General features: G+C 40.3%; 1 protein-coding gene across 1 annotated transcript in view; it reads left to right on the forward strand.

Moving 5' to 3' along the window:
* Positions 1-13,576, forward strand: part of myo16 (myosin XVI) — a 438,207-nt gene that overhangs the window by 13,261 nt on the left and 411,370 nt on the right. Inside the window, exon 3 of the mRNA XM_052025545.1 lies at positions 10,630-10,773. Within this exon, the coding sequence (XP_051881505.1) occupies positions 10,630-10,773 (144 nt within the window). The remainder of the gene's footprint in view (positions 1-10,629; positions 10,774-13,576) is intronic.

Consider the following 13,576-nt stretch of genomic DNA (forward strand, 5'->3'; position numbering starts at 1 on the left):
TAATTAAAAATGTTACATTAAAATAAGTAAAACAATATTGTTTATCTTTTCCTCTGAACCTCTGAGGATACGTATCTCCATTTTTTCTGTAACTCTGCCTTTGTACTTTCATGAGAATGTCTCTAATTTTGATATGCCAATAGTCATACTGTTTTCCCTGTGAAGTCTTATACAGGTCATCCTAGGGTAATGAATACCCGACTTATGAACATCCCCTCTATACAAACAAGCACCCATAATATTAATAAATTCAAAAGTTCAATGTACTGTAATGTACATATAATCATTCTTACGAACCACAGAACTAGTTTCCCCACTCTCTCCAATTCTAGTTATTGTTCTTTCTTATCTTATGTGCTTTTGATTCCATTCATTGCAATACTGTTGAGGGATGGTTACCATATCAAGTGAGTTTTTGCAATTTCCAACTTACGGACAAAATCAACTTATGGATGTCTGTAAAAATAGAACCAGATCTGAGATGGCCTGGTACGTGGTCCATGTGCTTAGCGGTACAGCATGAACTAACAAAGATGTTCTGCTGAGGGCCAAATCACACCAAATTCTAAATTTAAAAAAAACAGAGAAGTCCTCAGCAAAATTGACATGGGGTTAACAAGATCACAAAGTTGAATATGTGATTCAAAGATTGGTATGGGAGAAATAGATAGTAGTTCAAAGGATACTGGCACCAGTACTGGAGAAAGAGGGAGCTGTTTCTTTAGGACATGCTTCTCTTGAATCAGGCTGGGACCAAGTGGCCCAACAAACTGAATAACTAAGACTGTGAATATGGTTTGAAACAAGATAGAAGGGTACGGAATCAAATGAGGTGAAATTTAGAAAGTTAATGCAGAAAGACAAGATGGTACTATGGGTAGTGAGATGGGTAATGACAGCCAGAATGTGTTAGGAAGGGACAAGGCATACATAAGAGTATACTGCAAACAGATTCAGAGTAGGGAAAAAAGTAAAAAGACAAGATTAAAGGTGCTTTATTTTAATGGACACAGTATCTGCAAGTTTAGATGAATTGACAGAACAAATAGAAATAAATTAGTGTAATCTAATACCTATTGTGCAAGGTGTCCAAGACTGGTAAATATTCCACAGTACTTGACATCTTGGAAGGGGAAGGAGATGGAATAGCTCTGTTAGCGAAGGATGACATCAATGCAAATTATCTTGGCTGAGGTGATCAAGAATCAGCTTAGTTGGAGGTAAGAAACAGAAGGATAAAAATTCAATGATGGAAATAGCCTATAGACCCCTAATGAACACTATAGAAGAGATGATAACTCAAGAAATATGGGAATATTGTTTGTGGGTAATATTATTATTCACACCAATTGGACAAATCAAATTAGCAGATGTAGCTTTGAGGGTGAAATCATAAGAGTTCAAAGAAACACTTCCTTAGAACCAGTGAACAGTAATTGTAGATCTGATCATGTATTATAAGACAGGAATAAAAGGCCCTTTGGGGAAGAGTGATCATAATATAATAGATTAAGGTTCAAGGGATCCAAGACAGGTTGGCAAGTGGATCCAAAATTAGCTTAGTGATTGCAGGTAGACAATAGTGGTGAATGAATGTTTTTCTAACTCAAAGTCAGTAACAAGTGGTGTACCACAGGGACTGGTGCTAGGACCTTTGTTGTTTGTAATATATATAAATGACTTGGATGAGAATGGAGTGGTATGGTTAGTAAGTTTGCAGATGACATGAAAATTGATGGTGTTGTGGATAGCGAAGAAGATGGTGCTGACCCCAGCATGTAGATCAGTGGGATATAGATGAGCTGGAAATAATCCAGACAAGTGTGAGGTACTGCACTTTGGGAAGTTGATTTCGGGTAGGACACACCGAGTAAATGGCAGGGACTTGAGAAGAACAGATGTCTGGAGAGAGCTTGAGGTGCAAGTCCATAACTTCTTGAAAATGGCATCATAGGGCAAAGATAAATGCATTCGGTATACCTGCCTTAATAGGCCGAGGCATTGTATATGTGTTGGGACATCATTTTACAGTAGAACAAAACATTGTTTAGACTGCACATAGAGTACTATGTACAGATCTGGTCACCATACTACAAGAGGGATGTGATAGCAGTAAAGAGAGTACAGAAGAGATTCATGAGGATGTTGCATGGAATGGAGGGCTGTAGTTATAAAGAGAGATTGGATAGGCTGGATTTATTCTCACTGGAATGTAGGAGGTTAAGGGGTGACCTTACTGGAGGTTTATAAAATGATGAGTGGCATAGATAGAACAGATAGTCTTTTTCCCAGGGCAGGGATGTCTAAAGCTTGAAGACACAGGTTTAAGGTGGGAGAAGAGAAGTTTAAAGGAGGTCTGAGGGATACACTTTTCTTACTGAGGGTGGTGGTTATCTGGAACGAACTGCCAGACTAGGTGGTGGCAGCAGATACAATTACAACATTTAAAAGGTGTTTGGACAGGTACTGGTATAGAAAAGGTGTAGAAAAGTGCAGGAAGTCATGTTACTGCTGTATAAAACTTTGGTTAGGCCGCATTTGGAATATTGTGTGCAGTTCTGGTCACCACATTATAGGAAGGATGGGGAAGATCTGGAGAGGGTGCAGAAGAGATTCATCATGATGTTGCCTGAATTGGAGTATACTAGCTACAAGGAGAAGTTGGACAAACTTGGATTGTTTTTTTCTGGAGTCTCAGAGGCTTAGGGGCCATCTGATAGAAGTATATAAAATTATGAGAGATATAGATAGGGTAAATTGTCAGAGCCTTTTTCCCAGGGTATAAATGTCAAATACTAGAGAACATAGGTTTAAGGTGATGGTGGGGGAAAAGTTGAAAGGAGATGCGCAAGGCAATTTTTTTACTTGAACGCTGCCAGGTGAAGTGGTAGAAACAGATACAATAGTAGTGTATGGGGGGCATTTAGACAGACACATGAACAGGCAGGGAACAGAGGGATAGGGATTATGTGCAGGAGGATGGGATTAGTTAGATTGACATCATGGTCAGCACAGACATGGTGGGCCAAAGGGCCTGTTCCTGTGCTGTACTGTTCAATGTTCTATATTCAAAAGACATGGGCTTAATGCAGGCAATAGGGATTAGTGTAGTCAGGCATCATAGTTGGCCTGGATGAGGTGGGCTGCAAGATCTGGTTCTTTGATTCTATGAATTCTTCTTTTGCTTGAGAATGAGAAACTAATGTCTGAAATTTGTGCTTTAAGTTTATGTACAGGTACGAAAGCAGAGATGGACAAAAGGAATAAGGAAAATAGATTGAAAGATAAAGTGGTAGATAAGTAGTGACAAGCATTTTAGGAAATATTTCATAATTCTCTACAAATACTTGTCCTTTGTGCAGCCCATAAAACAGGATTTGTTGAATTTAACTTCACAACTGGTCTTTGTCAGACTTTCAAAGAAAAGTAAAGGTTTAAATAGGTAATCCAGAACTAGAACCACTGCATAACCTATGTATCTCCTCATGTTGCCCTGTAAAATTTTGCATGAGAATGCTCCTGTAAAATCTAGTGGATTGCATTACTGCTTTAAAGGTGGTAGCATATAAATGAAAGTTGTTGTTAAAGAGGCTCTGTGATCAAAATATTAGGTCAGATTTCCAGTCCATTCATTCAATTGAGAAAGACATGAAGAAACCTCTCATGAGAGCATTATTAGATTAATCACCAACTGCTGCCTTGTCAATTGATCTCGAATTTCACTGGAAGCTACAGAAAAAAATGTCTATTTTTCATGAGATATTCCTTTGTTTTCAAAAATTGATCAATTTCATTAATATAAAATACAAGTAGTCATTATTGATTAGATTGTTGTCAGGCTAACTTAAGTCATTCATTGCATATTGACAATAATAGATTTGAGACAAAATTTTCCTGGATGTTTGTTGTGCAGAAGGAAATTTATTTCAGATCATTGGGAATGAAATGAACGATACAATTAAATAATTGTACAAAACATTGGAACCAATTAAAAATCTAAAACCTACAGCTATTAATACCTATATTCAAGTTGGATTCATGGCATTTGGCATCTAATTTTACTTTAGTTTTAATTTTGTTCTGAGAATGAACAACACCAATGAGACTATATTTATTGCAGTGATTGTCCTGAGTGGATTAAAAGTCATCCATATGAAGAAATTAAATGAAATGTTGATCAAGCAATTGTGGATTGCCAGATTTTCTTCTCTAATTGAAAGATATTAGTGAACAAGCAGGATAATATCAATACTTTTCTGGTTCAATCTTTTCATGTAGCCCATTAAATGTAAGACTTGTTGAATTCAGGTTAATGACTTACCTCTGTCAGATTTTAAATAAAAGTAACCATAGTAAGACCATAAGACGTAGGAACAGAAATAGGTCATTCAGCCCTTCGAGTCTGCTCCGCCATTCTATCATGGCTGATTTATTTTTCCTTCTCAACCCCATTCTCCTGCCTTCTCCCCGTTATCTTTGACACCCTTACTAATCATGAATCTATCATCCTCCGTTTTAAATATACCCAATGATTTGGCCTCCACAGCCGTCTGTGAAAATGAATTCCACAGATTCACCACCCTCTGGCTAAAGAAATTCCTCATCATCTCTGTTCTAAAGGGACATCCTTCTATTCTGAGGCTGTGCCCTCTGGTCCTAGACTCTCCCACTGCAGAAACATCCTCTCCATGTCCACTCTATCCAGGCCTTTCAATATTCAGTAGGTAACAGTTTGAATTCCATGGCTTCTGAATAGGCAATCCAGAACTAGAACTGCCCTGCAACCTACCTCCTCACGTTGCTCTGTCAAATTTTGTGCTCCTGTAAAATGTAATGTAATGCATTACTACTTTAAAGGTGCTATACAAATGGAAGTTGTTGTTATAGCGGTCCGATGATGAAAGTATTGGATGAGATTTCCAGGCCATCTTTCAATTGAGAAAGATATGAAAAAACTTCCAAAGGAATATTGTTACATGAATCACAAACTGCCTTCTTGTCAATTGGAAAAAAAAAGTTTAATCAGTTGTGAATGTTTAGGCCATTGAGGTGGAATATTTTAATGCCAATTCCACACAACATCTTTGTTGTGTGTTGGGATTATATGGATGCTTATCTTCACAAGCTAACTTGAAACATTTTTATGTCAGCTGTTGAGGGGAGGTCTATGCCAGGCTATCCCTAGAGGCCTTCTGGAACTGATGGCCACCACAGAGGCTGTAAAGTATCCTGGACAGTGAGAGAAACATTTTAAGTTTTGCAGCTATTTTACATAAAGATTTTCAAAGAAAAACAAAAAAAAACACAAAATGGGGATCCAGGCATAAAAGCCAAAAAAAAGCATAATACCTGTCAGATTCAGAATAGAGACAATGAATGCAAAACACTCCTGGGACTCTCAACTCTTATTAAATCAGAATAACATTACAACTGGAAAAGAATCTAACTCAAGGTCTGCAAACCGTGTAGCTAACCTAACTCAAGGTCTACAGAAGAAAAGGGTGATGGATGTCATCTCAAATTCTACAGGTTTGTTGGGGCTCTGGCCTGATGTTGTGTAACCTTGGTCAATGAGGTGGAGAGGAGAGATGAAGAATTCTACCCATTTGGGTTCAAGAAGCCTTCCAAGCTCATAATCAATTGTCAGGAGACCACTGTCAGAGTCAGCTTTGGGAGTGATGCCCAAATTGGTGGTTATAATGTTATAATAACCTTAATGACTTCATGCTTGGTCAAGGTCAGTTAAGACATCATCAAATCTCATCTCCCAAAAAACTGCACCACTATCTTCACAAATTACTCTGCACAATACATTTAGATCACTTCTTTTACACCTAAATAACCTTAAAATACCCCACAAGAAATTCAAGCTGCTTACTGCTACCTCAAGCCTCACATTCACATTTCACAGTTAACAAACACAACCATTTAACCATAACAGTCATATCAGCTAAAGACAGTGCAACATTTGCACAGTTCACTTCCCTCTCTCTTGCAGCAGAAGACAGTGCAACAGCCAATGCCAGCAGTAGCAAACTAATAACTTACAAATGTTGCTCTATGTCTTATTGCCTTGAGATCACTGAACTGTATTGGACAGGTTGCCACCGAGTACAGTCAGTGGGACAGATGTCACTGATGGGAATTTTATGCTCCTCATCCCATGGTCCCTTCAGACTGCAGATTATGTAAATATGCACTTCTTATTACACCCATGCCCCGATCTAGCCCACCTTACTTTTTAACAATTCTTTCAGCGAAGCATTCCCACCTCATTAGAAGGTGGTGACTGAACAACAACAAAAATGCATCCCATTAAACAAATTGTCAAATGGTGAAGCACTGGCATCTTGCTTATTGTAGAGCAGAGAAATATGATTTAGATCTACATGTAGTATCACTGGGCTCAGTGGAAAAGGTAGCTCAGATACAAGTGCCACAGGGGACCAGGTTGTCCATAAGTAATATTTCAGAGGACTAAGATGAGGACTTACATGAGAGGCAAATTACAGAAGGTTAATACACATCACAACAAGATGCTTGATGGATTGGCTGAGCTGCCCAAAAGCATGCACACAATGGGGAAATCACTTCCTTCTTTGCACAACCTCACGTGGAACCTGGGACTCATACTTTCCAGCGAGAAGTGAAGAAATGCTTCATTTCAATAATTATGAGAACAATCACCATTCAAAGCATGTTGTTTGAATCTGCATATTGTAGGCCCAGAGTTGATTGATGGATTGGCTAATGAAGGCAAACATCCCATGTACTTCCTTCACCATCCTTATTTATCTGTGCCAAGATCTTCAGGGATCTTTAGACTTGTATACCATGCTCTTTAATGCTCCCGAGGGCCATTCCATTCATGGTGTATGTCCTCCCCTTATTTCAGCCACCTCCCACCCCTGCTCCCCCAAATGCATCATCTCACACTTATCAGGATTAATTTCCATCTGCCATTGCTCTGTCCAACTTACGAACTGATCAGTATCATTTTGTAGCCTAAGACCATCATCATCTTCACCACTTTCAACAACGCCACCAGTTTTCATGTAAACATGAATCATACCTACTACATTCACATCTTGTGTGCAATTCTGGTTGCCACACTATAGGAAGGATGTGGTTGTGCTGGAGAGAGCGCAAAGAAAATACATCAGGACGTTGCCTGGATTGCCTGAGGAGAGATTGGATAGGCTGAACTTGTTTTCCCTGTAGTGAAAGTGGTTGAGAGGTGACCTGACAGAGCTAGATAAAATTATACGAGACATAGACAGTCAGAATCTTTTTCCCAAAGTAGGAGCAATGAAAACAGGAGGGCAGAGTTTTAACATGAGAGAACGGAGTTATAAAGAGGATTTGAGGGAATTTTTTTTCCACAGAATGCAGTTGATATCTGGAACTGATATCTGGCCAGCAGAGGTAATGGAGTCAGATATGATTAATAGATTTCAAAAACATTTTGACAGGCACTTGAATAGGCAAGGAATAGAAGGAAATGAAACTAATGTGGAAAAATGGGATGACTGTAGTTGGGTAAAAAGGTTAGTATCAACATGGTGGGCTGAAGAGCCCGTTTCTAAGTTGTACGATTTTAGGTCATTAATGTATATAATGAACAGCAAGGAACTCAGCACTGATTCTGGTGGTACACCACTGGTCACGGGCTTCCAATCAAGAAACACCTCTCTGTCAACTTGCCTTCTAACCTTTTGGACCACTCTTCCATCTGGGACTCTGGCAAAGGGCTTATTTAAGTCCACGTAAACCACATCCCCTGCATTGCCCTCATCAATATATCTTCAAAATCTATTAAATTAGTCAGTCGGGATCTCCCACCATCTGTGCTGGCTATCTCTGATCAATCCTTGCCTTTCCAAGTGCAGATTAATCCCATGCATCGGAATTTCTCTACCACTTTTTTGCATGTAGCTACAGAGTTCTAAATTTGAAAAGAATTTGCTGTTAATACTTAGGAAAGTTGAACAAGGTTCCAGTGAAGCTTGCAGAGTAAAGGATGGTGGTGGGGAGGAGGAGTGGTAGGGTAGCAAACTTCTTTTTCATTTTACCTCAGTTTCCTCCGTCAATGTGATTATTTGTGGTTTTTTAATCCTGCCTGCAACCCAGTTCTGCTATCAGCACATATGAAGTAAAGCATTTCTACTTCAATACAAATGGTTAAATTTTGATAATCAGATTAGTTTGTCCATTTGTAATCCCTCAGTATGACATATCTTAAACCTCTTGTGTTTAGGACAGACTTTCTGTAAGTGGCACACATCACTTCAGTTTAAATAATAAGATAAGATATCTTTATTAGTCGCATATACATTGAAAAACACAGTGAAATGCATCTTTTGCGTAGAGTGTTCTGGGGGCAGGCCGCAAGTGTCGCCATGCTTCCGGCACCAACATAGCATGCCCACAACTTCCTAACCTGTATGTCTGTGGGAGGAAACTGGAGCGCCCGGAGGAAACCCACACAGACACGGGGAGAATGTACAAACAGCAGCTGGAATTGAACCTGGGTCACTGGTGCTGTAATAGTGTTACACTAACAGCTACACTATTAAAGGCAATATCATGAGGTGGCTGTGAGGTTTTCCTACATTTACCAACTTGGTGTCTTATGAAAGGAAATTGGAAAATAATTGAGACAAGGAAAGGATGGTAGGACCCACTGAAGCAGGGAAAGGATGATAGGATCCACTGAGGCAAGGAAGGGATGGTAGGACCCACCGAGGCAGGGAAAGGATGATAGGATCCACTGAGGCAAGGAAGGGATGGTAGGACCCACCGAGGCAGGGAAAGGATGATAGGATAAAGGAACCATAGTTGACAAGAGAGGTGGAACATTTAGTCAAGAGGAAGAAGGAAGCATACTTAAGGTTTAGGAAGCAAAAATCAGGCAGGGCTCTTGAGAATTATAAGGTAGCCAGAAAGGAGCTTAAGAAGGGACTTGGGAGAGCTAGAAGGGGACATGAGAAGGCCTTGGTGAGTATAAGTAAGGAAAACCCCAAGGCGTGACTAGAGTGAGGGTAGGAACACTCAGGGATAAAGGGGGAAACATGTGTCTGGAGGCAGAGGAGGTAGGGGAGGTCCTTAATGAATATTTTGCTTCAGTGTTCACTAGGGAGAGGCACATTGTCTTATGTGAGTTCAGTGTAGAACAGGCTGGAGCATGTTGAGGTTAAGAAAGAGGTAGTGTTGGAACTTCTGAAAAACATTAGGATAGGTGAGTCCCCTGGGCCAGAGGCTATATACCCCAGGTTACTGCAGGAAGTGAGGGAAGAAATTGCTGGGGCATTGACGATGATCTTTGTGTCCTCCTTGGCCACAGGAGTGGTATCAAAGGATTAGAAGATGGCAAATATTGTTTCTCACGAACCTGAGTTTTTCAAGGAGGTGACAAAACAAATTAATGAAAGTAGAGCAGTGGATGTGGTGTATATGGACTTCAGTAAGGTGTTTGACAAGGTTCCCCATGGTTGGCTCATCCACAAAGTCACGAGGCATGGGATTCATGGAGACTTGGCTGCGTGGATTTGGAATTGGCTTGCCCACAGAAGGCAGAGGGTGGTAATAGATAGAAAGTATTCTGCCTGGAGGTCAGTGACTACTGGTGTTCCACAGGGTTCTGTTCTTGAACTCCCTCTCTATGTGATTTTTATAAATGACTTGGATGAGGGTGTGGAAGGGTGAATTAGTAGGTTTGCAGATGACACAAAGGTTGTTGGTGTTGTGGATAGTGTAGAGGGTTGCTGTAGGTTACAACAGGACATTGATAGGATGCTGGGCTGAGAAATGGCAGATGGAGTTCAACCTGGAAAAGTGTGAAGTGATACACTTTGGAAGAACGAACTTGAAGATGGAGTACAAGGTTAATGGCAGGATTCTTGGCAGTGTGGAGGAACAGAGGGTCCAAGTCCATAGATCCCTCAAAGTTGCAGTGAAAGAATGTGTATGGTGTGCTGGCCTTCATTAGTTGGGGGATTGAGTTCAAGAGCCGAGAGGTAATGTTGTAGCTCTAGAAAACTCAGGTTAGACCACACTCAGAGTACTGTGTTCAGTTTTGGTCAGCTCAGTATAGGAAAGATATGGAAGCTTTAGAGAGGGTACAGAGGAGATTTACCAGGATGCTGCCTGGATTAGAGAACGTGTCTCATGAGGAAAGGTTGAGCGAGCTAGGGGTTTCTCTATGGAGCGACGCAGGATGAGAGGCGACTTGACAGAGGTGTATAAAATTATAAGGGGCATAGATAGAGTGGATAGCCAGCATCGTTTCCCCAGGGCGGCGATAGCCAGTACTAGAGGACATCAGTTTGTCAGAAAGTTTAGGGGAGATCTCAGAGGTATGTTTTTTACACAGAGAATGCTGGGTGCCTGAAATGCACTGCTGGGGGTGGTGGTAGAGGCTGATACAATAGGGACATTTAAAAGACATTCAGATAGACATATAGAAGTAATAAAAATGGAGGGTTATGGGCTGTGTAATAGGGAAAGGGTAGATTGATCAGGGAGTAGGTGTTTCTAAAGGTCAGCACAACATCATGGGCCAAAGGGCCCATACTGTGCTGTACTGTTCTATGTTCTAACTTCTATTATGCTACCCTCTCCTTCAAACAGTGTGCACGATATGACAACATCTTTGCTGCAGAGATACTGATTGAAAAGGGAGTAAATGTCAATCACCAGGATGAAGACTTGTGGACCTCACTGCACGTGGCAAGTGCTTGTGATAATCCTGATATTGTTCTGCTTCTTATGTTGGTAAGTACCGATGCTCCTTTCCAAACATCATCAGAACCTCACAACAATGACATTAAAACATAGTTTAAGAGTTCAATTTGAACTGTTTTAAGGTATCTTCTCCAATCTCATCACTTGACTTTTTTCCTTCCTTTTGATGGGATAACTGGATTTCAATCAACAATTTCTCTATCTCTCAGAACGTACCAATAAGCCCTTCCATACTGCAGCACAATTCTTTGGTGCTGTGGTGTGAATAACTATCCCAGCTGCTGTGGCTCTTCCGTGTCTGGTTGAAAATTAAGACTTCATTTTGTCAATTCATTTGCAAAATATACTGAGTTGTTAAGAATTACTATGCTATTGTATGGTTTATCAGAAACTAAGTAATTTCTCACTTGTACCTTAGCTTCCAAGACAACAAACCCACAAGAACTCCCAGCCAAAGGCTCTGTGCCACATGGTTTTGACAAAGAACTTATCTTAATAAAAATAATGAAACATAAAATGAAAACATTGGGATCTACTCAATAAGATTTTATGTTGATAAGCTCAAATATTGGGATGGATGGAACTAATTTCTTTGAAGCTATTGGCACTGATTTGCTTCTGGAGCAGACATTTTCAGTGACCCACCCAACACGTTGATAACATGCAGGAAAATGTCATTTAGCAGAAGGAAAAAAAGTTACTTTATTCCTCCTATCCATAATCTCCCCTCCACATGCCTGTTCTATTTAAACAGATGGCTCACTGATCTATTAGTAATTTAGGAGGCCATGAGGTGTTAGTCCAGTGTTTTAGAAAGTAAATCATTTTGAAGCTGTGTACTAGGAGTCTTTTTCCAAGGAAGGATGAGGATTTTCTTGGAAGTCCAGCTGAGGAGGAGTAATGGACCAAAAGAAGAGGCAGGAAGTTACTGAGAGAAGACTGCTGGCACAATGCCCATAGGGACTCAGGTTCTCTCAGAAGATGGCTGCTAAAATCTGCCAGAACAGTGGCTGAGCTGTTGGATTTGGACCATTTTGCTTGTGTCATTTAAGGCCACAGTGATCCTTACTTTAGAGTCATAAGAGTCATACAGCACAGAGACAGGTCCTTCAACTCAATTCATCCATGCGGACCAAGTTGCCAAGCTGAGCTGATCCCATTTGCCTGTGTTTGGCCCATGTCCCTCTAAATGTTTCCTACCCATGTACCTATCTGAATTTCTTCTGAAAATTTCAATTGTATTCACTTCTTACTATTTTCTCTGGCAGCTTGTTCGACATACCAACTACCCTCTGTGTGAAAAAGTTGCCCCTCAGTTCCCCTTTAAATCTATCCCCTTTTACCCTATACCTGCTAGTTTAAGACTCTCCTACCCTGGGTAAAAGACTATTCACCTTATCTACTACACTTACGTACCTCTATAAGGTCACCCCTTAGCCTCCTATGCTCCAGGAAAAAAGCTGCAGCCTATACAGTCTCTCTTTACAATTCAAGCCCTCCAGACCCGTTAACGTCCTTGTGAATCTTTTCTGTACCCTTTCCAGCTTAATGACATCCTTTCCTAGCTTCCTATGGTGTGGTGACCAGAACTGCTCATAATACTCCAAGCGCAGGCTCACCACCATCTTGTTCAGCTGTAACATGAAATCCCAACCCCTGTATTCAAATGCCATGACTGGTGAAGGCAAGCATGGCAAATGCCTTCTTCACCACCCTGTCTATCTGTGTTGCCACTTTCAGAGAACCATGCACTTGTACGCCTAGGTCTCTCTTTTCTATAACACTCTCTGGAATCCATTTCTCTCAGTGATACACTGAACTGACAGCCCTGAGTCCAAATCTAAGTTCTTCTGACTTGGAGATAAAGGTGCTATCAATAAAATGTAGAGAGAGACACATAAGTTAACACTTATTTTGACTTAGGGAAGATGCCAGGGTCCATATGTAGATTTTTGATTGCTGGAATGTTTGCATAATGCTCTACAATAAAGTTAAATTACTGCACATGGAGGGAAAAAAACATATAAAGGAAAAAGAGAGGGATTTTAGATACACTTCCAAGCCTAAAACGTTATTTAAATTTCTCATGTTCTAAAGTATTGTTTCACACTATTTTCTACTTATTCAAACATGAGAAGAAATCCCATTTGGCGTATTGATGTTATTGAAGATGCCAACAAGGTTCATTGAAAGCATTTCTTGAAGACTCTTCATTATACTCAGAAGATAGGCACAATAATTACTTGCATTGAAAGTCGTAAATGTGTTTTGTAGTTTAACCCATGAGTACAATAAAGGAAACATTACGCTCTGTCATCATCATCTGTATTGCTTGTACATCTGCTGTTTTGCATTGTGTGTTGTCTTGCTTTATTTGAGCAGTAAATTTGGTTAGCTCTTTGTGCTTGCAGACTGGTGCAAATGCCTGAAAAGGAGAGGGTTGTGGGGCCTGAGATTGGGGAGTTCACATTGAGGCACCTGCAGTTAGAACTCTCGGGCACCCCTGGTCCAATGAATAGTTCTGAATTTGGAGCCCTGGAACTTAATGCTAGAACCACTGCCATTTCCAAATACTAATGGCAGATAAAAAGGAAAGCCTCAAAATTTGCTGAAGAGATTAAACTTGGTGCAATACAAAGGATAGAAGTTGACATTAGGAGGTTGTGGCCCTGTAGAAGATGCAGTAAAAATAGACCAGAATGATTTCAAGGATGAGGGATCTCAGCTAAAAGATTTGATTGAAGAAACTGGAGTTGGTCTCCTTGAAACAGAGAAGGGTAAAGAAGAGATTCCCCACAATATTTCTAATGATGGAATGTTTGAATGATGAGGA

This window comes from Pristis pectinata, chromosome 11, assembly GCF_009764475.1.
Source record: "Pristis pectinata isolate sPriPec2 chromosome 11, sPriPec2.1.pri, whole genome shotgun sequence".
NCBI classification, from domain to species: Eukaryota; Metazoa; Chordata; class Chondrichthyes; order Rhinopristiformes; family Pristidae; genus Pristis; species Pristis pectinata.